This window comes from Mus musculus, chromosome 5 (assembly GCF_000001635.26).
Source record: "Mus musculus strain C57BL/6J chromosome 5, GRCm38.p6 C57BL/6J".
NCBI lineage: Eukaryota > Metazoa > Chordata > Mammalia > Rodentia > Muridae > Mus > Mus musculus.
The window spans coordinates 53,100,788-53,125,767 of NC_000071.6; the positions used below are offsets into that span (position 1 = coordinate 53,100,788).

At 45.3% G+C, this 24,980-nt stretch overlaps 1 protein-coding gene across 2 annotated transcripts in view; it reads right to left on the reverse strand.

Moving 5' to 3' along the window:
- Positions 1-6,295: 6,295 nt before the first annotated feature.
- The window catches only part of Sel1l3 (sel-1 suppressor of lin-12-like 3 (C. elegans)), a 106,370-nt gene continuing 87,685 nt past the window's right edge, over positions 6,296-24,980 (reverse strand). For both annotated transcript variants that reach the window (NM_172710.3, XM_011240730.1), the window contains 7 exons: positions 22,599-22,689; positions 22,380-22,464; positions 20,963-21,072; positions 16,252-16,379; positions 15,535-15,637; positions 15,376-15,448; positions 6,296-7,387 (listed from right to left, as the gene is read on the reverse strand). In NM_172710.3, the coding sequence (NP_766298.2) occupies positions 7,248-7,387; positions 15,376-15,448; positions 15,535-15,637; positions 16,252-16,379; positions 20,963-21,072; positions 22,380-22,464; positions 22,599-22,689 (730 nt within the window). In that variant the 3' untranslated portion in view covers positions 6,296-7,247. The remainder of the gene's footprint in view (positions 7,388-15,375; positions 15,449-15,534; positions 15,638-16,251; positions 16,380-20,962; positions 21,073-22,379; positions 22,465-22,598; positions 22,690-24,980) is intronic.

Below are 24,980 nucleotides of genomic sequence, written 5' to 3' on the forward strand. Positions count from 1 at the left end.
GACAAAAGTTAACTTTATTTTATACTGTGATATTAATACAAGATAAGGGGTACACAAAAAGAGAATGGTTCTGTTTAATAGAGCTGTATTTGTATGCTGAGTTGACCAGGGATCAATTTTTCAACTTGAGACAAACTAGGGAGATCTGAGAAGAGGGAACATCAATTGACACAATGCTTCCATCAGGTATACTAATAAGCCACCCTCTGGGGGCATTTTCTCCCTTGATGATTAACGTGCAAACCACCCTCAGACAGGTGGTCCTGGGTTGTATTAAAGAGTAAGCCTCAGCGAGTCGCTAAGAGCAAGCCAGTGAGCAGCCCTTCTCTGTGATCCACTCTAGTTCCTGCCTGGAGCTCCTGCCTTGAATTTTCTTTCCATGACGGACTGTAAGTAGGCAGCTGAGATAATGGCGTTACCTTTCCAAATTGTTTTTTTTTTTTGTCAGTGTTTTTTGTTTTGTTTTGCATCAATAGGAAGAAAACTAGAATAAGGAGTGATTTGAAAAATTCCCTTGCCTTAATAACCCAGCAATTACATGCAGGAGACAAAACAAATATCAACGAACACGGAGGTCTGACAGAGGACAAAAGTGTGTACCATTCTCTTCTATTATTCTGAGGGAGATTTGCCAATTAAAGGAACAAGAGAGGAACAGGGGACAAGACACAGTCTTCGTGACTGTGTTACATGTATGAGAGCTTACCAAGAAAGAAGGGAACCCTGAGCAGCAGAAACTGAGTCCTAAGTGAGCGTCACTGTAAGCAAGGAAACGGAGTTTGTACCTCAGTGAAGAATGAATCACGGGAAGTACTTCGGAAACCTTGGGGTGTTAGTGAAGGATAAAGGTTTTTGGGTTTGCTGTGAATTAAACCCAAGGGTCTGCCTCGCTCAAGCCTTTGTTCAGGACTCTGCCTCTGAGCAGTGTCTCTGGGCTTTAAATGTGTTAGGTTGGCTTACACAGGCCCGACTGTGAACTGATTCTTACCGATCACAACTCTCTCTCCTCTCCTGGTACGAGAGGGTACCCTGCGAGGGAAAAAAAAATGCCTTGCTTTTAGACAGAGAAATGGAAGGCAGAAATCTCTTCTGTATCTGTTGACTCTTAAGAATTCGTAGGAAGCATAGTCGTGTGGCATAGCCTGGTCTGTTTAAGGTAAATAAGCTCCAGTTGCCCACTGACCCCAGAAGGAGAGTCGTATAGAGCATGCGTGGATCCCCACACCCACAGGCTGGAACCACATGTCCAGAGTCCAGCCTGGATCTGTTGAACCACATAAACCCGTGCCCCCGCCCCCCCGTCCCCGCCCCAGGTGCCTGGCTTTGAGCCTAGACATCTTGCTGTTGTTTCTTCTTCAGAATTGCTGTAGCAATGGCTGATTCATCTGTGAGGTGCAGGAAGTGTGTGTCTTGATTTGCACTGGTACTGTGGGAACCAGAGATATATATTCAGAGTCTCAGATTTCGACACTCCAGGAATGCAATTGCGGTCACCTTTACACAGAAGGCTGATTTACCATGGTTTCTCCACATCAGAGGAAAACGCCATCCCAGCAGAGGGTCCTGAAGTGCTGACTGAAACTCGGCCAGATGACCCTTCTGAGTTTGGTTCAGCTCCCTTGAAAGGCTGGTTGTGGGTGAAAGTGCAGTAGAGTTACCATGACTGACCAGAAGAGGAGTTGAGTTTCGTCATGTGGGACAACACATCTGTCACACACTGGTAGAAAGTTATACACTGAGCCAGATGCAGTACTGTAGTAAAGGCTTTGAAAAAGGGCACAAGGACAAAAATGTTCTCTGTCTCCTTTGTGCTCAGGAGTGAATCACAAAGTCTGCTCAGGCCCCAGGAAGTCATTTGACCTTGAGAAGCTTCTAGATCCTCTGAAAGCAACAACACACTCACCCTGTCTCCTTCAGCCCTTAGGGCCTATGGCTGGGTCTGGGCTCCAGATCCCCGGTGCCCACCACCTCCACCATTGGAGGCTTGTGCTTGGGATCAAAGAGCTGGACCAGGAAGTGACCTAGATGCTGGCCCCTGGGTTGTGTGATGGGAAGGATGGGGTGGTCCTCAGATCTGTCAGGCCACTTGAGAGTATCTGAACCCTAGTCATCAACAGAGGTCAAAATATTTTCTCACAGGACACTGGAGTCTCCATGCTGGTCCAAGTCTGTGTGTTGTGGGGTATAACGGAGCCTCCTAATGCCCCAGAGTGTCACCAGGATCCTTGCTTACAGGTGTAACAAAGCAATTTGAGGGAAGGTGGACTTAATTTCATCTTACAGTACGAGAGGACACGGTTCACCAAGGAAGGGGAGGCTGCAGGAGCTTGGGACCGCTGGCCAGATGGCATCTGCAGAGAGAGAGAGACACGGATGTAGGAGTTCAACTCACTTTCTCCTATTTCACTTGATCCAGAATCCCAGCCCATGGGATGGGGTGGCTTGCCTTTAGGGTGGATCTTCTCACCTCAAGGAAGCTAATCTAAAACTCTTTCAGAGATATGCAGAGGGTTTTCTTCTAGGTGAAGAAGATCGTGCCGGCTTGACAGTGTCAACCACACTCAGTGATACCGAAAGCAACAGCTTGGTGGGAGGGAGCATCCAAGCAAGACTGGCATCTCTGACTCTGGGAGGAGTCATGAAGCATTTGGAATGGGTTTCAGAAGTGATACTAGTACTGCCAGGCTTGAAGATAGCTTGAGTCCAAAGAGCTAGATAGAACCCAAGTGGCCTGGATGGGCCCCTGGGTTGTGGGACGGGTAGGATGGGGCAGTGTCCACTGCAGGATGACTCAGCCCTCTTCTGGTGCTGAAATTCTTATAAGGCTTCCCAGAATCTCTTTAGACATCCCCTAAGTTCTACCATGTGCAATTTTTCTTACACCGGTGACTCTTTATATTCATTTGCAAAGACGGCAATCTCAAACCATCACGGGCTGGGTGGCTTGAGCAACAGAGATTTATAGTTCCGTGGAGCTGGGAACTCATCAAGGTGGGGCACACTCCTCCACTTCCTTGATCTGTTTCCCTTGAGGGTGGGAGTCGTGCACCTTGAGTTCTCCTGTGGAGCCATGCAGAGGGTAGCCTCGGGCACGGGCTTCACGTGCCCCCCCCCCCCCCCCACTTTACAAGCACGATGACTCATCATGCACAGATAGGCTTGCGTGTGTCCCATGACAGGGGTGGAGAGCTCTCTCTCTCTCTCTCTCTCTCTCTTCTTTCTTTCTTTCTTTCTTTCTCTCTCTCTCTTTCTCTCTTTCTTTCTCTCTCTCTCTTTCTCTCTCTCTCTTTCTCTCCTCTCTCTTCCTTCCTTTCTCTCTCTGTGTATGTATGTTAGAGAGAGGGAGAGACAGGGAGGGACAGAAAGAGAGAGGGAGGGAGGGAGGGGAGAGAGAGACAGAGAGAGAGAGAGAGATTGATTGTGTTTGATTTCAGAAAAGGGCTGTTAAGCAGAACCAACTGGAGCCTTGAGGGGTGGCCGCACCCAGACCTCAGCATGCACCGACTGGCACCTTTCTCATCTAAGCTCTTCCACAAGACGTTCTGCCTGGCTGAGTGGCTCGGTCACCAGAGGTGATGTGGAATGTGAGCCCAGCTCTGGAAAAATCAATCCGATGCATCTTTGTGGAGTGAAGAGAAAGCATAAAATATGAGTTGTCTTGGCCGAGTCAGCTGGTTTCTTTATGCTGTTTCCTGGGAGAGGAGCTACGTGTGGGGCCTCTATGCCCCAGACCCGCCCCCGAAGCACAACCCTACTTTCTCTGTGACTCTTGGAATCTGTTTGCCACTCTGAGAGATGTCAGGAGGACCGCTTTCAGCTTCCTGAGCTGTGAAGGGGACAGCTAACCCTGGGTAATCACAAGTTCCTAGCTTCTATCTGCAGTTTCCAGAAGGCAAGTCCGGGCCTGTGGAGAGCCTGTCTGCTGGGCTCATGCATGACTGAGTTTCTGGGCCATTCTGACCAACTGGAATACCGTTGCCCTCCTGATCAATGTCCTCCCACTGCGCCCCCACACCCACCTTCTAATCTTTCTGCAGTACTGTGTGCATAGTCCCACCTCTAGGCCCATGGCCTGGTGGTAATTCGATCCCAGGGGACATCTCTTTCCATCTACCTTGTCAAAGTCCTGCCCACCTGCCAAGGCTCAACCCCACCTCTGTAGCAATTTTGCATTTAATGGCCACCCTCATCACTTTATACCGTGAAGCATCTGTTGTGCTGTCGTGGTAGTGGAGTTGAAACTTATTTATATGACGCTCAGATGTATATTGAAATCTCATTTCTCTTATCTACAATCAAGTTTTCCTTCTGAGTGTGCACTCCCTGGATGTCAATAATGGCGGGCAGTTGCATAGGTTGGAACACTATTTTGTTCAATGTAATAAACTAACAGGTTCCTTTGGAAAATCACTCTCAGAATGTGTCCCTATACCTCCATCTCCCATTCCTCTGGAGGCTGGTGTAATGCTGGAGCCTGGTGGCAATGTAATAAAGGGATACTGTCCAGCCACTACAGCAACCTGTCATGGCAGCCCTGACTGTCAGGCAATGCAATAGCTTGCTCGGGCCCGTTCTCATCAGATTCCTCTCATTGATGGTCCTGCTTCCAGCTTCATTGGTGCTTAGAGATTCCTATGGATACAGCTGCTTCTACAGTGCAGATAGCTAACACCTGTATCCCAACACCCCCCTCTCCTTACCCCATGTGCATCTCTCTCCAGGGCACATGCAGATGCCTGGATACGTTCAAACTGTGCAGAAGAACATAGGACATCTCAGAGAAGATACGTATGGTAGTTTGGATGAAAACATGTTCTCCACAGGCTCATATATTTTAAAGACTTAGTCCCCAGCTGGTGATGTTGTTTGGGAGAGTTGTGGAACCTTTCGAAGGCAGTGGCTTACTGGAGGAAGTATGTCACTCATGGTGGGTTTCGAGAGTTTAAGTATGTCACGCAGGGTGGGTTTCGAGAGTTAATAGCCTTGACCTACTTCCAATTTGTTCTCTGTGTATGACTGGAGAGGTGATCTCTCAGCTTCCTGCTCCTGCTACCTGGCACTATGCCCACCCTGCTGTTGTGTCCAAATAGCAATAGCCACAGTGTGGTTCACAGACTCGGGTAATTGAATGCTTGGTCTCCAGTTGGTGGCGCTGTTTGGTGTTGTGGTATAGCATTGCTGAAGGAGGTTATGTCGCTGGGCCAAGCCTTGGGAATTCAAAGCCTCATCTCATTTCCAGCTCACTCTCTCTGGTTCAAGTTTATATTGAAGATGTCTTCTCCCAGCCTCCGTACCTATCACTTACTGTCTTAACTTTCTTCCGTGATGCAGATTCTTATCCCCTGAAACTGTAAGCCAAAATTAACTCTTTCTTCCCTGAGTTGCTCTTGATCATGGTGTTCTTTCACAGAAACAGAAAAGTAACCAATGAAGACAAGACTGGGAAACTGCTCCTACGTCCATGAGCAACGGGACATGGGATATCCTTGCAAGTGTGTGTGACCCACTGGATAGTGCAGCTGTGAGCTGTCAGCAGTCACAGGGAATGGTGCCAGCACATAGGGAATGGGTGTGCTTGCTCTCGACAGAGGTCTGAGGCAGAGCCTAGTGCCTTGTAGAGCTTTTTGTATTTCTTGCCCCAACAGCACGACAGACCTGTACTCAGAGCACTTTCTTGTGGGCTACACACACACACACACACACACACACAGAGAGAGAGACAGAGAGAGAGAGAGAGACAGAGACAGAGAGAGAGACAGAGAGAGAGACAGAGACAGAGACAAACACACAAAATCTCACTTAAGCCTTGTGAGATGCCCAAGAAGTAGATTTTAAAAAAAATTTAAATCCTCATTTCATAGCGCAAGAGTATGAAGCCCAAGGAGGGCTAATCCCAGCATTACTGAGTAAGTTGCAGGACCAGGATTATTAGACCCCGAAGTCTGGCTCGTTTACAAATGGCTGAGATAATTTTTGCTCAAATGAGAACAGTACACATGGGAGAGAGGGGGCAAACTGAAAGGTTAATCTAGAATTCAAGGAAACACTCATTTCAGCCCTGACAGAGTGTGAGGCTGGGCAAACATCACAGATGCAGGCTTCGAATTCTTGGAAGGGAGCTTCCTGCCACCTTCTCTTCCACAGTTGTCAATGGTTAGCAGGACAATCGCTTTCCTGTAGGGTGTTGGTTTGTGTGTTGGGGGTGGGGAGGCTCCTAAGGAGAACACTCTGACCTTAGCACTTTGAATAACGACCACAGTGACAATGAACAAGAAAAGAAGCCACTTCCTGGTAGTCAACTGTAGAAAAATAATTTTATTTACTACTGTAAATAAAGTAGTGCAAAGATAGTTTGAACCCACAGTATTGCGTTACTGATTTATTTACTACTGTAGCAGCATACAGTGCACAGACACTCTGTTCTTTTTTTGTCCTCTTACACACACTCTCTCTCACACACACACACCTATACAGACACAGGCAGGCATAAGGGGTGGTGATGAACCTATGAACTAACAGCTTGTTTTTTGTCTGCGTATTCCATTGCTGCCAGTCTATTCTAATGGTGACTCATGGGGAAGCAGACTACACTTAAACGGTAAAGATTTCCTAGATGTTATTGCATGTGTTATGATGGAAACATAAACGATACCCAATAATGTCATCAAATGATTTGGAAGCACTATGACCTCTAGAAAAATCCACAGGGGGAAAAAATGTAAACCAATGTACAATGTTATCGCCTTCCCTGTGTGTGGAGTGTTTGTCTCAAGGCTCCTTCTAGCTGCTGGATTTGGGACTCAGAGAGCAACCAGCTGGGCTTTTGCGGAGCAGGATGCGGTGGCAAACAGAGGTACTGAAGCATCGTCAGTCAGCCTTGGAGATAAGTTCCTATTCTCTGGTAAAAGGGGATGAAGACAGACTAAAACTTTTAAAAATGACTCTATATGGACGCTCCACATATGGACTGCGGTTCCCAGAACAGTCACCAGGAAGGAAAGTCCAAAGCCTCAGCTCGCCTCCCCCGATTCCCCTGTTTTCCGGGTAACCCTTGAATCTGTTGGATAACTACAGTCTGCTCTGCCTATGTTCTTGTTTAAACATAAACAAAAAGACACCAAGTGCAAAGTTGGCATCCAGTTCACAAGACTTTTAAGGTATTTATCAGTGTAACGCCTGGCACCAGCCTTCCCAAACCAGCTGCTAAAAGGACCGTCTCTCAGCTGGAGAGACCAGGGGCGCACAGTTCACCCACGAGGCTCAGGGCCGTTAGCCATCATGGGTGGGTCGTGGTCGGAGGCATCTGCAGCCGGAGGCACAGCTGGACTTGGGGTGGATGAGGTGGGGTCTGCCGAGACCCAGGCTGGTGCTGGAGAGGAGCCACTGGCTGCGGAGACATAAAAACAGAGTTGAACATTTGAAAGAAGCCCCTGTGGAACACCAAGCCCCACCCAGTAAGCAGGAGGAGGTGCTCCTTGGCTGGTGGCCCAAAGTCTAGGTAAATAGACAACCTTGGACCATTATCTAGGTTCTTTGGACTTTTGTGTTCCCTTCTATAAAATACCAGGTTGGAATAGCTCTGTAAAGATCCCTGATGGTTCTCATGTCCTACAGTTCTAAGCCACTGCGTGTCTTCCAGGATTTCCAGGCAAATGGTTGCTGTGATCACTTTGATAAGTTTTGTGAGCTATGATCCTATTCCCTCCCCCTGACCCATGATGTCAATATAATACAACCATGAGTAGTGTCAAACAGTCAGAGGAGGGCTAGTTTTATTTACATTCTTATCCCATTTGGATTGTGTGTCAAATTCAGCCCAAGTTATTTTATTTAAATAATTGTACAAAACAACTGAAAAAAAATACAATTGCTGTATTTCCACAAAATTGTTAGGTTTTCAATATATCTTTAAAAGAGAGGATAATGGCCCTGATTTTAGAGGATCGTTTATCAAGTTTTTGTCAGCAGCAATTTTCTTTTCTTTTTCACTTGTATTTTATATGTATGAGTGCTTTGCCAGTGTGCACTTTTTTTTTTTTCTTTTTTTGTTCTGCTTGAGTGCCTGGTGCCTACAGGGACCAGTAGAGGGCACTGAATTCCCTGAAACTAGCTACACATGGTTATGAGCAGCCCTGGGGGGTTTTGGGAACTTAACCCAGGTCTTCTGCAAGAGCAGCTAGTGCTCTTAAAAACTAAGGCATCTCTCCACCTCCCACTCCCCCCATGTCAGTAATTTTCAAAGGGTAGTGGTGTTTCCTTCCCAAGGACAGAGCCACTGTCTGGAGACATTTCCACTTGTCACACCTGCCCAGTGGGGATGGGATGATGACATCTACCGAGTGGAAACCAAGGATCATGTTAAGCCTCCAGCAGGACTCATGACAGCCCCACAGCAGTGAGTGACCAGCTCTGAAGGCCACCCATGCTGGAGGTGGCAAAACCTGCTTAATGAATTTAAACTTAGAAGTGCTGCAAGTGACGGTGGGCTCTGGCCTTTAACAGCAGTGTCACTTGGGTGAGGTATCACATGCTCCCACCTCCAAGAGATGGAGAAAATGGGAGGCTCTGTGGCACGGAAGCAGTCCACGGCTTAAGTGAGAGAATGCACTGAGAGCAGTGCTTGGCAGGTGAGGTATGCGGGAAGTGTTACTGGGGAAACGTCCTAAGATTTGTTCATCTCAGGTACATGGCACTGGGGACTGATAAAAGAGCTAAAGCATTTGTTTGCTGGATGCCTGCAGCCCCCTGTTTGAGGCTCCAGGATAACAACAACATGAGCTTCAAAGCCAGGAAAGACTAAGAATTGGCCAGTACTGATGTTTTCTCAGCTGGGTAATCTTGAGCCAGCTTTCAGCTATAAGATGGGGGTAGCAGCATCCAGAGCTGTGTGATGAGTAGTGAACTCAGTGGCCAAAGTCTGTGGAGGTGCAGCTAGTTTACCTGTAAGCGGTGATCTTAATTAAACGCAGTAGTGTTTTAGCCCTACTGACTTTGTAAAGAGTGTGGGGGGGAGGGGGTGTCATTTTTATCTTATGTATCATTTTTTTTGCACTTAATTATTTAGAATGTCTATGTATAAGTGTGTGCATGCACCAGATACACATGTGGAGGTCAGAGGTCAGGCTGGAGGAGCCAGTTCTCTTTCTTCCAACACACGGGTCCAGGGGATCGAATGCACGTTTTCAGGAGTGGCAGCAAGCATCTTTAGCTGCTGAGCCATCTTGATGGCTCGTTGGAGCCACCTTTAAAGGCCAATCTGAAATGTGTGTACCATAGAAAGATGCCATCTTGTGCTGCCAGTCCAACACTTCAACAGCTCTGTCTGTATATGGCCTCCCCCCCCAGGGGGTCACTGTGAGAAATTGGGGCACCAGCTTTCTAGCAGGACTACTCTTTAGAGCTCCTTTCAGCACCTGCCGGAAATGTGGAACCAAAGAGGAGAGGAGAGGCCAGGTGTGCTGGGTTGGTGGAACATTACTAGGGCTATTAAAAGCTCAGAGGCAGGTGACCAAGTGAGGAGGTTCAAAGACCACTGGGCCACAGTCGGGAGGCCCAGCCTGGGTGTGTCTTCTTCACCTGCTGTTATCTACCCCGGGGCTAGATACTGACTTGTGGATAATTCCTTGCACACATCTTAGAATCCCTGGTTCCTCTGTTTTCTCTCCTGGGAATAGAAGGGCTTGGGGCAGCTGGTGTCTGGACCCCCTTTTGCCATGAGATTTGCCTTTCCGGTGACCTCTGTGGAAGTTAATACAACACCAAGGCACGGACTTTCAAGCTTAGGGAATGCCTAAGTCACCATGGTAACAAGATAAATCAGCAACTGGTTTTCTGATTAAAACAAAAAGTGCCAATGTGTAAATGTAGAAAGAATGCCTAATTAGCACTGCCACCACTTAATGCCTCTGGACAGGGACAACAAGGAGTTACCGCTGTTTCCACAGCAAGTTTGTTACTATCTGTGTGAGGGTTCTCTTCCTTCTGCGGGGGCTGCAATCACTGCATGAGCGCCACCCCCCCCACACCGCATGTCCTAATTTTAAAGTGGCCCCTTTGTCTCTGCTCACCTGGAATGCATGCTAATTTTATTATTGGGCTAGAATCAAGGTAACCAGGAATATTGTCGTGCTGCTTAAAAAATTACGGAGTAATTCCAGAGCCAAAGAGAAGTGATTTGTGGGTTACTGGCTGGCTGGGGGATCATTTTCTGTACATTAGTGAGCATAATCAGGAACTGGCACACACAGGACCTGGGGGCCAATGGCAGTCGCTGCTTGTTTTTGTATGGCTCACTTTTAAATGGAAGAATAAATAAATAAAAACAAGAATAAGATTTTGTGATGTGTGTGAAAGCATTTGAAATTCAAATGTGTCCACAGTACAATTTTATTAGAAGCCCAGCCAAGATGGGCGTTTCAGATTTCCAGGGGCAGAGTAGAAAAGTCAAAGCAATTGTTAACTAATTCCTTAGAACAGTGTGTTGCTGGGGTGTAGCTCGGACGGTAGAGCACTTGCCTAACATGCCCGAAGCCCTTGATTCCATCTTTAGCACTAAGCTGGACTAGAGATGTTGGGCTATAAACCCCAGCCTTTGGGAAGGAGAGACAGGAAGATCAGAGGTCAGGCAGGCTCTACTACAGGGGTAGCTTGAGGCGAGCGGGGGACTATATGAGACTTTGCCGACCCCTCTTACATTTGGCTGCCGGCTGCCAGTTGATAAGATGCAGCCTGTAACAAAAACATACGAGAGCGTATACTGAAATGGCAGGCCACTGGTAAGAATGAGGGACACAGAGGTGGCCCTGGACACCTCACACCATGTGTGAGTTAGTCCTCAGCAGTCCAGGACAGGTACGAGAGGGCATCAAAAGCTGGGGAACAGGAGTGGTGGGAAAGACTCCTTGTGCAAAATCTCTGACTTCAAGACTATATCGGCTTGCTCCATGAGCACTCTGCTTTTAGCAGAAAGCTCATTAGCTAGAAACATAGGGGATAGGAACAGAGCAGAGAAAGGTTGAATTAGTCTCACTTAGACAAGTTTACATTCTGTTTAAAAACAAACAAACAAACAAACAAACAAAAAAAAAAAACCTAGGCTAACCCCAGCTTGAAAGGATGAGTCCATGTGGGGCATACCTGGGCGGTGTGAGGACAGACAGACTGGCCTGGGCTAGACTACGGAGTCATCTGTCATCCCTGGGAGCTGGAAGCTCTACAGACCACGTTTTATGTGGTGTATTCTTTAGACATCAAGTTTAGAGTCATGTTGCAGATGGAAGGTGGTTTTTTTTGTTTGTTTGTTTGTTTTGTTTTTTTTTGTTTTTTTTGTTTTGTTTTGTTTTTTGGTCTGAAATGAACGAGACCAGGCAGGATTCAGAGTTCAGACTTAGGGCTTAGGTTAGACTATGCATAATGAAGTATCTTATGGCCTCAAGTCAAAATGTGAAATTCATTACTTCATATATACTCCTTATGTGCATAGATTGAAAGGTAATTTCATGTGATATTTTTAGTGCCCCTGCATTTTGACGGCAACCTGTTACGTGAAGTCAGGTGTGGAATTTTTGTCCTGTGGCTTTGTGCCAGCACTCCAGTTTCTGGGTTTAAGAACTCAGGATTTAGGGGCTTTCTGATTCTGTGTTTTCAAATTTCAATTTTTCAAAAGGAGGACTCTTTCTTTGAAATGACACTTCTGTTTTCTCTTCCTACTGTTTTTTTTTTTCCTCCTCTTCAGGCAGGCAGCCAGGCTCCAGGCTTCTTTTGTTTGAAGGATGTTTGCAGCACACACAGGTGAACATTGGCTCTGGACTTACTTTACTTTGGGATATTTGGGGTTTCAAAATGGCTGCTGCTCCATTAAGGTAATTAGGCTTGGTGTTTTTGGTGTGCAGGGGGAGGCAGTGCTTTTTGAAACACTCTCAAGCAGTGAAATAAAGCTTTTTCTGGAGTCTGGGGCAGGGGCGGGGCGGCTGAACCTGAAACTGGAAAGCATCAAGGAAAATGCTAATGGTTCTGTGGACGAGTGAAGAACCCCGGGGCAGAGTCCCAGAAGCTGTGTAGGCCTGGAGCAATGGGATTTCTGCTCTCAGACCTGTGGCAATCAAGTAACTCCAGGGACATTCTTACTGTGAGAAGCATGAGTCTCCTAAAAGCTGTAGCTGCCACGGGGAAGCAATAAACCAGTTTCCTGAATGGCCGTAAGTAACGTACAGTACTTGTCCCCTGTCTTCTTACTTGTGATGGATTGGGAACACATGTGTTTAAATGCTTCTAAAGTGAAAAAGTCCCACAGCATAGCAAAAGCATGCTAGGTTTTGCTTAACTCTTAACAGAGGCAAATCAGTCTCCTTAAGTATGATCGCCTCCTTGTGGCAGAATTCTCTAATTGCAGGCAAAATGCCCCACAGGACAGGATGGACTCTGACAGCTACCAGCTTATATACACCAAGTCATCTCATTTGGTTCTCTCAGCTGCAGAAAGAAGTAGGCAAAATATTCTTCCATTTTATAGAACAAACAGAGGCCCAAGACAGCTTTTCCTTTGTTCCGCATTGTTCTACAAGTAGCAGCAGGGTCAGAATCTTAGCAGCTTCCTTCCCCACAGCTGGTGGGGCTAACACCAGTCCTGTACCACTGAACACAAGACCATTTCATGTGGCAAAGGCTGTGGCAATTGACTCAACATCAGAGCATCATACAAACTTGGGAGAAAAATGAGGCTGGCTGGAGCTGAACACACAAGAGATACGAACAACTTGCTGATAAACCATTAAAATGTAAAATCAAAAAACATTAAAAACAAACAAACTTCAAACTCCTGAAATGAATAGGAGTCCAAATTTCTAGTGACATTCCTCACCATATGCTGTTTTGGGGAGGCTCCCAGCTTTCAAGCCCGTGCCTTCTTTACTGACTATTAACCAGCACCCAGAGGGAATTAACATGGTTGGTTGTTTCACTCCCTCATCTGCCATAAGTACCAGCCATCCACACCTCCAATTCCTGTGGTGTAATGAGGGAACTGCGGACTCCATCAGCTCCCCAAGGAAATGCCAGCAGCTAAAGTTTTGGCCCCTAGGAAGCCCACTCTTCTATGCCCTGTCACCTGCCCATCACCTCTTCAGTCACCTGCTCTCCTGCGTGGACCAATCTTACTTCAAAACGGCTGGCATGTTTCCACTCTGAACCAGGACCTTTAGACATCAGTGAAAGGAATGAAGAAGATGCTTCAGCTCTCTGCATGAATTCACACAGGGCTGGTGGGGCCGCCGTGGGCAGGCACAGTTTGGAAGCCTGTGAGCCCCTCCTTTTTACTCTTTCTAGTCTTGGTCCAAGCATGTTTTACAGAACGGTAGTGTGGCACGACCCAGAGGCTTGCTGCAAATGTCTAATCTAGGCTCACGCCATCAGAATCCTCATGGGGTCTGATTCTTGCATGCCCAGTAAAGCTAAGACGCAGTAGGCTAGAACTTAGACATAGAAACATTATTTTGTAATAAGTTATGTTATTTTAATTATCCATTATAGTGCTTTTAAGGCAAATATGTGTGTGGGCAGGTTGATTATAAATTTTATTTCAAGATTCTAAAACCAATTAGGAAAGATTCCTACTGTAAAAGGGGTAATTAGCTTGAGATAGTCTATAACATCTTAAAGTATTGAGGTTTTGAAAGCACGTTTTCAGTTTGCATCCTACATCCCTCTTGGCCTCACTTCCTTAGTCAAACAGGGCATTTCACCTCTCTGGCCTCAGTTTCCTCGTCTGTAACATGCTACACAGAGAATTAAGTTCTTCTTAAAGATCTCATCCCAACTAAATCTTCTGTGGCTGTCAAGAGGAAAGGGGGGATACACTGGAAAAGGCAAATGAAAAAGTTTGGACAGTGAGGGAAAGCGAGTGACCCAATGGCCCAAACAGACGGGACAGGGAAATATATGTGATATATGAAGGAGCAGGAGGGACAAGGAGACGAGAATACAGAGGGCTGACAATGAAGCCCTGAAGCCGGTGTCTGATACAGAGGCTCCCACCCGCCCATGAATTTTCATGGCCACCAGCTGGTGTACAACCATCAAGGCAATTTCCAGCAACCTTAACAGAACTGCATTCATAATAGTCACAACAGCTTTTCCACAGAGGAAAAAAATGACAAAGATAATTTGAAATGGAAAACACTGACAAGATGCAAAATAAATGTGTTCTACCTGGCAACAAATTCAGCCTCGAGACAGAGTGTGCCCTAGGGAGATATACGCAGGTGCAGAGGACAAGGCCTCCAGCTCGGCAGGGCTGTGGACCACAGCCCACACCCCCCCCTCCGGGAAAATGAGAGGAAGACTCTGCATTCGCCTGAGAGAGAGAGGCCATCCCGCTCCTCTCACTTTTGATTATCTGTTACACAAATAACAGCTATGGGCACACTCCATTGCCCGCCTGCCCCACCCCTAATTACCCATTTGTAAGTGTTTCTGTTGGTCTTTGTGATCTATTTCCTTTTCTTGTTGCCATTGGTGGAAAATCTGTCACATCCCTCCAAGAGACCTTTGTGGGTTTGAGCCCCTGCTAAGTGTGAGATACTAATGTGAAGGTAGAATTGGGACCCTCCTTTAACCCTAGAAAGACAAATAAAATAGCTAACATTCATTGAGAGGGCTTTGTGTGTCACGTAGGTAAAACAGCTCCCATTTAACCACAGTCACCATTGGGATAAGCATCTTATGTGCATTTTTTTTAATTGTCCCCCTCATTTTACATCCTTTAGAAATTATGTTAGACTGTCTTTTTGATTCACCAGAAACTGGGAGATCAGAAAGGTTGAGTAACTTGTACTAAGTCACACAGCTACTGAGTAGCTAAGTCTGGAGTCTAAGGCCAATCAGAAGTGATGAGAGTACTCACTCCATTTCTGCTAGCTTGAAAACAGAACCTTGTGTAGCAAGCACCAAAGTGGACTCTCCAAGTCCTGGCTAGCTAGACACACTTCTGCATTATGAATATTAGTGTATTCTTTCATACTTTTGACTGCATGACTGGGAATACTTTATACAGTAGCCGGGTTTAAAATGAGGTTTTCAAGCATATATGGGGGGGGGGGGGGAGGAAAGGGAACACTTTAGTTTGTTTTCTTTTAAGCTCAAAAGATAAACCAATTAAACACCACCTTTTTTTTTTTTAAAAGTTTGAGATTTGTAATCGTCTGAGGCTCCCTGATAGTTGGGGACTGTGAGACACTGTAAGGACTCCTTTGTACCACGCACGGACATGCTTAAGAAATGAAGCATGACCAAGATTATGAGAGGGCGTGGCTCTTGATGGGAGAGAAAAAGAAGCCCCTTTCTCCTTCCCCCCTGCTGTGGCTTTAAAGGAAGCTTTACCTGAGATATACTGGAGATAAAGCACCATCCAGGCGATCACCACGGAAAGCAGGAAGGTTCCCAGGAAGTAGATCTGCAGACATTGGGAGCGAGTGTAAGATGACAGTGGGAGAGCAGAACCTTGGGCCAGGCAGGGGCTGGTGGGGGCAGGATACTCACCAGGGCAGAGTGCAGAACGGCACCCCAGAGAAGCCGAAGATGAAGGTAAAGCCAGGCCAAGGAGCAGGGGCTAAGGGACTCCTCATTACTGAGACTCCAGCACCTGCAAACAAAGCCCAGGGTAACTGCGGTGTCCCTGGCTTTGGTGGCACCAGTCATGATCCGTCCCTCATACTCACATGTATTTGCTTTTGCATACTCAAACTCCCTCAAGATGGTGACAGAGCATGAAGCTAAGTAATTCTAAGCACTTTAGGCCCAATTTGGTGGTTGGAGATCCTAGCAGAAACTTCTGGAAAGGTTATACTTCATTCCTAAGAAAGACCCTGAACACAGGATGTACTGAAACACTATTTCTGAGCGTCTATCCAAAGTCCATGTGTAGGAGGGCCCCCTTATTTTCTAGAAAAGCTAATTAGGTGAGTGGGTTGGGGTTTTGTTTTTGTTTTTGTTTTTAATTTGGTCCACTCTTATGGAATGTCTTGGTCAGCACTTGAACTTCAGATCTAGAACATTCTATGACAAACCTGAAACTCAATGGAACGAGAAGAGCACCTGGGCTTAGCTGAAGGTTCTCTAACAGATACAATTCTGGCAATATTTTCTACCATTGGACATCATAAAATCAGGGTGATGCTAGCTTGAATTAAGGTCAAAGTGTCACCCACTTGTCCCCCCCCCCGAAATTGCATCGATTCAGAGTGGCTCAGAGCTCACCTTTCGTAGAGCTCCTGGAGTATGGAGGTGTTACTGGAATGGAGTGAAGGGTCGATTTCCAAGAACTCCAGGATGTGGTGTGGGATGACAGCACCTTCCTCTATCAGTGCGGCGAGGTTGAAAAATCCCTAAAAAACAAAACAAAACAAAACAAAACAAAACAAAACAAAACAAAACAAAACAAATGAGAAAAGCCAAGCTCAGTAACTGCTGGGATATAAAACCCAGTACATGCCCTTCACTACAATGTAAACTTTTACAACTTCTAATTTTTTTCTCACAGCCCCTAGAGCCAGATGGTTTTGTCATGTTCATTGATAGATTGTTCCCCTAAATATATGCATCTGAAAAACTTATTTTCAGGAGAGTGGGGAGATTTTCAAAGAACATTATAGCCCATCTGCTCAAACACCAGGAAAGCGAGCCACCTTTCCCTTTTCTAGATCCCACACAGAACTTGGGAAAGTGAGTCCTTGCATCATCAACGAAGCCATAATGCTGATGAAGACCACGGCTTAAGGACCCTGCCTTTGATAACCATCAGCCAACTGGACACCTGATAAGATTAAACAATATATGAGCACATATTTGAGATGTTCTAAGTATGTACAGAAACCCTCCCATGATTCCTTGTCAGACAAATCTCAGATATGGGAAAATTTTCTACCTCGTTCTTCTATATTTTGTTCCCAACTCTCAGAGCGGGACCTATCCTTTGGACTATGTAGTGCTAATAAAAGAATATCATTCAAGAGCCAGATGGTAAAGATGTGTCTAGAGCATGGGTACTGTTAAACTATCAGAAAGACATAACCCCTTCAACATGAGGGTATGTGGCCAGACCAGGATGCCTCCCAAAAGTAAAATGGCCTTTCCTACTAGAGATCCACAAAGAAAAGCTGGTGTTGTCCTTCAAAGAAAGCCTGGTGACGTTTTAATGGCCTCCCTTTGACATTGTATTTCAATGGCCGCTGGTAATAATTTATAGGCCATACACATGCACTATGTTACACACACTGGGACACACCAGCCCATGCAGTCACAGTGAACGCAATAACAGCTAACTTGTGAGTACCTGCTGTGTGGGAGGCCTGCTGTGTGCTGATTTATAAATATTCACTTAATCTCGTAACGTGAGTCAGCATTGGTCCTCTCACACTTCTTATTTTACAGATTGAGAGACCGAGGCACAGAGAAGTTAAGGGATAGACTTGAGGTCACTCAGCTGGAAAAAAAATGGCAGATCTAAAATTCAAGTGAGAGAGCCCAGGGTCCAGAGACACCACTTAAGTCTTCAGCACACTGCCAAGCAGCCTCTAGAGAGAGTATGGTGTGTCTTTAAGACGCATGCACGCCATTCATCAGAACGCACACCATTCTCCTTGCTTTGAAAGGGACTCTTGAAACTTGAAGTGTTAGAAGAAAAGAAAGAGAGTGGTTATAAGGAAGGACTGTAAGGGCTCTGATCAATGGGAACATAAGATCAAAATAAGTAGCAAATAAGTAGGCTAGACGAGCGAGCGTTTGTGTGCAGCGCAGTGGCTTAAGGTTCATTATCAAGTAGGCAACTTTATAAAGAACTAATTATGACTCAAGTTTTCAAAAGTATCAAAGGGCCAATAGATAAAGAACCAGACAAAGGACAAGAATAAAGAATTCACATAAAGACGAGATGAAGAGTTGTTCACCATCAACAAGTACAGATGAAACGGCCCTCCTTACCAGTAATTATGTAAAAAGCAATTTGAAAAACGAGAGTCAAGCATCAGCCTGCAGTTACTTAGTTAACAGAATTAAACTACCCATGTCACAAGGTTTCTGTCATCGTCCTCTGCTTATCTACTGCTTCCTGAGATAATGACTGGAAAATAAAAACTGGAAATATCCTACTGTGTAGTCAGAAAACCATTGAGACTCCACGACTCAATAACAGGGTCTCTCAGCACATAACTGAAGTATTTAAATGAGGGGGAGAGGTGCAGACCCAAAAGTGCTCATTACAGCCAGAGAGGAGGCACTCCCTAGCTCCACCGGGAGATGCTCAATCCCCAGAAAGCAAGAATAGTGGGTTCCCATCCCGCCCTATCTTTTATCCTCACCACTGACCTCTGTCTGTAACACAGTAGGACTGGAAATATACATGTTGAATCAAAAAATAAGTTGCCAAATGGTAGATTAAGCATTGATCAATGCATGCCAATGAAAGAGACTGGGTGATAAAGCCGTACACAGTGCATCAATCTAGCAATAAGATTACTCTCGAGGTAGCATGCTCTCTAGAGATGATGTAACAGACACGTCTGATGAGCAGGGACTGGAGGGGGACATGAAGTCCTTGTGAAGAGGTGAAAGGTCACAGTTCAGAAAGACGACTCAGTAGGTAAAGGTGCTTGCTACCAATCCTGATGACCTGAGTTTGATCCCAGGACCGACATGGGGAAAGAAGGGAACCATTCCCTTAAAGTTGTCCTCTGACCTCTGCACGCATGCGATGACATGCTTGCCCATCTCCCTATACATATAAACATACATACATACATATATACATACATGTTAAAAAGTAAAAAGCCCTGGCATAGAACTGCAGATATGTTTATTATTTTTAGGGTGTTTTTTTTCCTTGCCTTTTAAGATTAAATTTTACCGCTCTTGAAACATAGTTTTTCTTAAAACAAACAAACAAAAACAAAACTGAAAGTCAAGTTAGCAGGCCTAATTTTAAATGATGGCTGATAGCCAAGGGAGATTGTTTCTTTAGCAAATCTGGGAGAAGTAATATTTGATAGATCATGTTCATTAAGCATACTTGGCATGGGATCAGAGCTTTATAACAAACACCTCATTCAGTACTCACTTCCCGTGGGGGAAGGGTTATGATGACTGCAGTTGGCAGATGCGAGAATGGAGAGCTGAGGGTCTAGTCATGTGAAAGTAACAGAGTGGGAGAGAGGTGAGACTTTTAATCCGGGCTCCCAACTCTACTGATATAATGCCTCTTTGAAAAAAAAAAAAAAAAAAAAAGGCTGCTGTAGAAATAAGCTTCCAACTTTGCTCTGTGACCACAAAACAGCCACCCATACAAGCAGGCGGCAATCATCCCATCCTTCCTTGTAGAAAGGGGCCTGAGATCTTCCCATAATTCCAATTAGGAAGCCAAAGGGGAGGAGAAAAAGAAGTATCATTAAGACACAGTTAGCAATTGTGGTAGACAAGATCTCCTAAAATTCTTGGGCAAATTGAAGATAAGCAAGATGCTTGAATAGTTTTCAGCTCTCTCTCTCTCTCTCTCTCTCTCTCTCTCTCTCTCTGAGATCTCTGAGATAATGATGAATCAGAAATACAAAAATAGTAACTTTACAGTAATCGCCTGTTGTGGGTTCGACGTGAAATGTCCCCCATAGGGTCATGTGCTTGAACACATAGTCCCCAGCTGGTAGAGCTGTTTGGGAAGGTTGTAGAACCTTTAGGGGTTGAAGCCTTACTGGAGGATGTGGGCCAGGGGAACTGGTCCTCATACTCTACAGCCTAGTCTCCCTTCCTGCTCACTCTCTGCCTTTGGAGTATGACAAGCCAGACCCCTATTTCCCCCAACATGCCTGCCTTCCTTCCTTCCTTCCTTCCTTCCTTCCTTCCTTCCTTCCTTCCTTCCTTCCTTCCTTCCTTCCTTCCTTCTTGTCACGCAGAACTGAAAGCCAAAACCCTTCCTCCCTTAAATTGCTTCTGGTTGCGGTACTTTATCACACCAGATACCTAAGATAAGCTTGCCACTAACAAGGCATTCTGACTGCATGCATTCCTGATAGGTTGCTTGTGGATATACAACTTCTGTAGTACCTTCCACCAAGACAAGACCTTCCTATGTAGCCTAGGTTGGTCTGACACTCACAATCCTCCTGCCTCTGCCTCCTGGGTGCACTTACTATGCTTCCATGGTATTCTTACCTCACATATGTAACTTCAATATATTCATAAGAAAACAAAAACAGACTCAAAAGAGAAGGCTGTTCTATAAACTACCTAATCAGGTTTCTTCAGAAATTCAAGGACACTGTGGAAAACAGGTGAAATGCAAATGAAGGCTGGAGTTAGGTAATGTCACTGCCCTCTACTAATATCACCACTCAACAGGCGCTGTGCCTGTAAGAGATAAACATTAGAGAAGCTGGATACATGGTGCTGGGAAGTCTCTGGGTTCTTTGTATAAGATTTCTTTAAGTCTGAAATTTACAAAAGATGGGGTTCCAAAAAGGTCCCAGGGGATCAAGTCCCAGCACTGGAGTCTTGGCTCAGTGTATGTGCAAGTCGCTTCCTCCAGTGGTTATACTTCTAGGGTCTTGTGTTTCTATCCCATGAGTTAGTATTATGGAACATGGTAGAAATACTGTAGGCTTCCGGCAGAGACAGGGCCTTGGCTATTTTGCGTATGATCAGTTATTTGGCCTTGAGCAATTTATTACTTTGACATATGTCTGGGTGAAAAATAGTGTGAAAATTCCAGCCCTGAGGGATTGGTGTGAGACTGGCATAGGGGAACACAGCCAATGCGCTGTCAAAATTCGCCTCATAGAACTGTGGGAGGGGTGTGTGGCAAGGAGGATGGATGACATCCAGTCATGCTCCAGAAGCCACAGAACAAGCTGCTAGGTCCTGGGCCTTGAGAGACAGTCACTTGTGGGTCGCGTGAACGCGTGTAAGAGTCACTGATGCTTACCTGGGAGTCTCCATCCAGGGCTGCTTGGGCGTACATCTGCACAGACAGCTCCAGATCTTGGGACTGGTTTTGATGGCCATAGTAGTAAAGGTCTCCCATTTTCAGATACGCTGCAGAACACAACCATGTATCTATTTGTCAAATGGTTTTATTCCAGGGGTGTCTAATCTGTTTTTCATAGGCTGGGAGAGCATGTATGCTTATTTGGGGTGACATTGTGATATGACATTATCATCTAAGATTTCAGAATCTAGAACCATGCAGTCAAGTTACAAAAAAATTGCAAAAAAAAAAAAACAAAAACCATAATGATAGACTGGTGTGATGGTACACACCTTTGATTCCAGCACTTGGGAGGCAGAAGCAAGAAGATCTATGCGAGTCTGAGGCCAGCCTGGTCTACATAGTGAATTCCAAAATGGCCAAAATTACATAATGAGACACTGTCTCAAATAAACAAACCTACCAGCCCAAAAAGGTCATATAATTAAAAAAAATTGATTCTGACTTTGACTGTACTTTATACTATCTTGGGCCACATGTGGACACCCCTGTTTTAGACCAACATGTTAAATCACTGGCATTTCCTATTATAATGTATCTATACAGGCTTGTAAAACACTGTTTTAGCTTTAACTGTCAACCTCTAATTGTAAAATTGATACAACCTAAAGTTATCCGAAAGGGAAAATCTCAGCTAAGAAATTGCCTAGGCCATATTGGCCTGTGAGCATGTCTGTGAAGAACTGTATTGCTCAATAGTTGGTATGGGTGCTGATGTTGGAAGAGCATAGAGAGAATAGGAAATAGGAGATGATTCTGGGATCAGCATTTAGGAAGCAAATGCCATCCTTGGGGTGCAAGAGGATGGGATCAGAAGATGGCTGTGATACTGCCAGGGCTTCTTAGTCCTCTGTGAGCTGAGACCAGAGATGACAGAGTTGCATGGTAGAAGCTAAAACACTTAAGGGCTACTGCCAAAAGCTAAGGACAAAGAGAAAGAAGGAGGTGAGCCTGGGATTCTCCCCTCCCCCCATGATGCAATCTTCCAATAGTGCCTCTAATTGGTAGACATTCACTAGAATGCCTTGGGCAATGGAGTCTGGGCACAGTAGTTCCTGGAAGCTGCCCTCTACCCAGGGTCCAGGAGCCCCTCTGTGGGTACAAAGATGAAGGACCAGCTCAGGGAATTGCATCGTAACAGCAGATGTCTTGGTTTGGAAGAAGTTGTTGGTTTGCAGGAAGTGCACAGCAGGAGTTTGACAGCAGTTTAGCCATGACCTTAATAGCAGACATTTTTCACTTTCTTCCCTAATTGTTTAGAAATATCACACTCCATATCAAACTGTTAGATGGTCCCTGTTACTAAGACCCCCCCCCCAACACTCCAGTTTAGCACCTGTTTTTCTATACATACCAAATGAAGGAGCATCGATTTGAAAAACAGAGAAATTATAGTATCGCCAAACACAATTAACGCCCAAGTATCTCCCAGCCAGGTCCTAGGAGGGAAAGGGGAGAGAAAGTTAATTCACTAATATTTCGGCCCAGTGACTAATTTTGCCCCTGTAAAACTCAATTCATTATCTCTAACCTCGTAGCTTCTACTGAGAGAAGAATAGAATACATTACTTACTGGCCTCTCCTCGCAGATGTGTGCTAAATTTGTCTGTGACACTTCAATTCCAGTTTCTGCTGCTAAAACATAATACAGCAAAGCTTCGTGCCTAAAAATAGATGCTTAATAATAAATTTCATATAGTGGCTCTTATTAATACTCAAAGAGCTTTATATTCAAACATAAGAGGGCACAAAATAAGCAGTTTTTTAAAACCACAAAATCATGAGGTTCCCCCCCCCCTTTAAATAAATACTGTTGTTAAAAATACTGCCTGCACGGATTTATTTTCTCTTAAAAGCTGAAGGGACAGATAAGGCCGGGAGCTGCTTGATACAACAGCTACCTCTACTGGTTGAAAGGCATGAGGCCATGCCGGCTGGGGACTCTACAGGTCCTAGGTTCCTGAAGCCTTCCTTCGTCGGTTAGGATGAGTGGTATTTAGAAAAATCCCAGAGCTTTACAGCCCTCTATTTCATGAAAGGCTTTCTAGGGCTTAGGGTTCTGAACAAGCTTAATTAAGCTGGGCTTTTGTTGTGCATTACAAGTTTGACAAAAGCAGGGTGGTTTACAAGTGCTGGATAGTAGTCAAAGTACACAAGAAAATAAGCACTGAACACAGCGAATCACTGTCTAGGATTTCTGCATGGAGTTGTGACAAGGCCTGGGGCGGTAGATCCTACACCCTACATCAGTGGTCCTAAATCGAGTGAGAGAGGGAGGCCATGAACTCAATGGCTCTGGAGGATGAGGTAGTCATGGCAACCTAAAGAGCATCAGTAATATGTGTACCACACAGTCCTATACATCTCGCCTGTGGGGTTTATTCTAGAGGGAAAAAAGCAGAGCTATGTACAAGAAGTCCACAGTCAAGGAGTCCATGGGAGGGCTGCTCATGTGAACCACGAGAAAGAAAACAGGAAAGCGACATCTGACAACTAGTGAGTGGTACAGGTACCCCATGTGTAGCTGTTTCCAGATGTCACCATTCAGAATAATGTCACAAGACAGGGACTGGTATATGCCCATAATCCCAGCACATGCAAGGCTGGGGTGTGGGGGGATTCAGAGTTCAAGGTCATTCCTGGATAACTAGTGTATTGAAAACTAGTCTGGGCTATATAAGACCTTGCCTTACAAAACAAACAGAAATGGGGTCTGAGCTTGAAGCTCAATTGGTAGAGTGCTTGATTACCATACACAAAGGACTGGGTTGCAAAAAAACAAAAAAAAAATAACGATAACAAATAAGCATGTGTATGCACACATGCAAATGCACACATAGAAGACAAAACCCTTCTGACCAATGCTAACTTATCTTTCTTCTTACCTATCTCATTTGGTGAGAGTGCATGTAATTTTTATTTTTTCTTTTTAATTACCTGTTTCCTTAATTTATGTATATGACCCAGTTTATAAGTAAAAATGAATCATAAGTGGTTGTTTCCAAAGTTTATTCTCCACTCGGAGCAGTTGGTATTGGTAATGCTTTCAGGAAGTGCATGGGGGGAGGGGGAGAGTTTGGATGAGACAACGCCAGGTGAGCACACTAAAGTCATCTGTGTGACACAGCTATGAGAGCAGATTTGGGTCACCACGTCCTGAGACAAAGAGGTGTTTGGAGGTCAAACTAGGGTGGTTAGAACTTCAATCAGACACACGTGAGCCATGGTCCCTGCAGCTAAACAAGGAGCTAATTCTCAGCCTATAAGAGATCCAAAACAGCAGACCCATTAGCCGTGCTAAGGAGAGGCAAGGTCAGCTAAGCAGTGTCCCCTACAAAGACAAGTAACAAGCTGGCAACTGGACCGTAAATACCACACTATGTTTTGGTATCAGATTCCTCAGAACAGAGCTGACCCTAGAAAGTATGTCAGTGGGGTCAGACAAAGTGTAGCAGAAAGCTACATCCTTCTGTAACAAGGTTCTATTCTTACATACTGTCTGTCTGTCTTCTTTTTAAAATAGGGCTTCATGTATCTGTACCCCAGGCTGGCCTGAACTTGTTCTGTTGCTGAGAGTGACCTTGTCTACTTTTTTCACTTCCTGAGTACTGAAATTACAGGAGTGTACCACCACCACTGGTGCTGGGTCTCAAACCCAGGGCTTTGTGTATGCTAGGCCAATACTCTACCAACTAAGTTACAACCTTAGACCTACAGTCTCATCATCTCAAATTGTATCAGAGATATTTGGCTTGTACTCATGACTTGGTTTTCACCCCAAAGGCACAAAAGCCTGATGAGGTACCACACGTCTTTAGTCCCAGCACGCAGAGGAGGCAGAGGCTGGAGGATCTCTGAATTTGAAGTCTTTCTGGCCTACATGGGGACCTCCAGTACTGCAGAAGGAAGAGGAGGAGGAGGAGGGGGCAGAAGGAGGAGGAAGAAGAGGAGATGA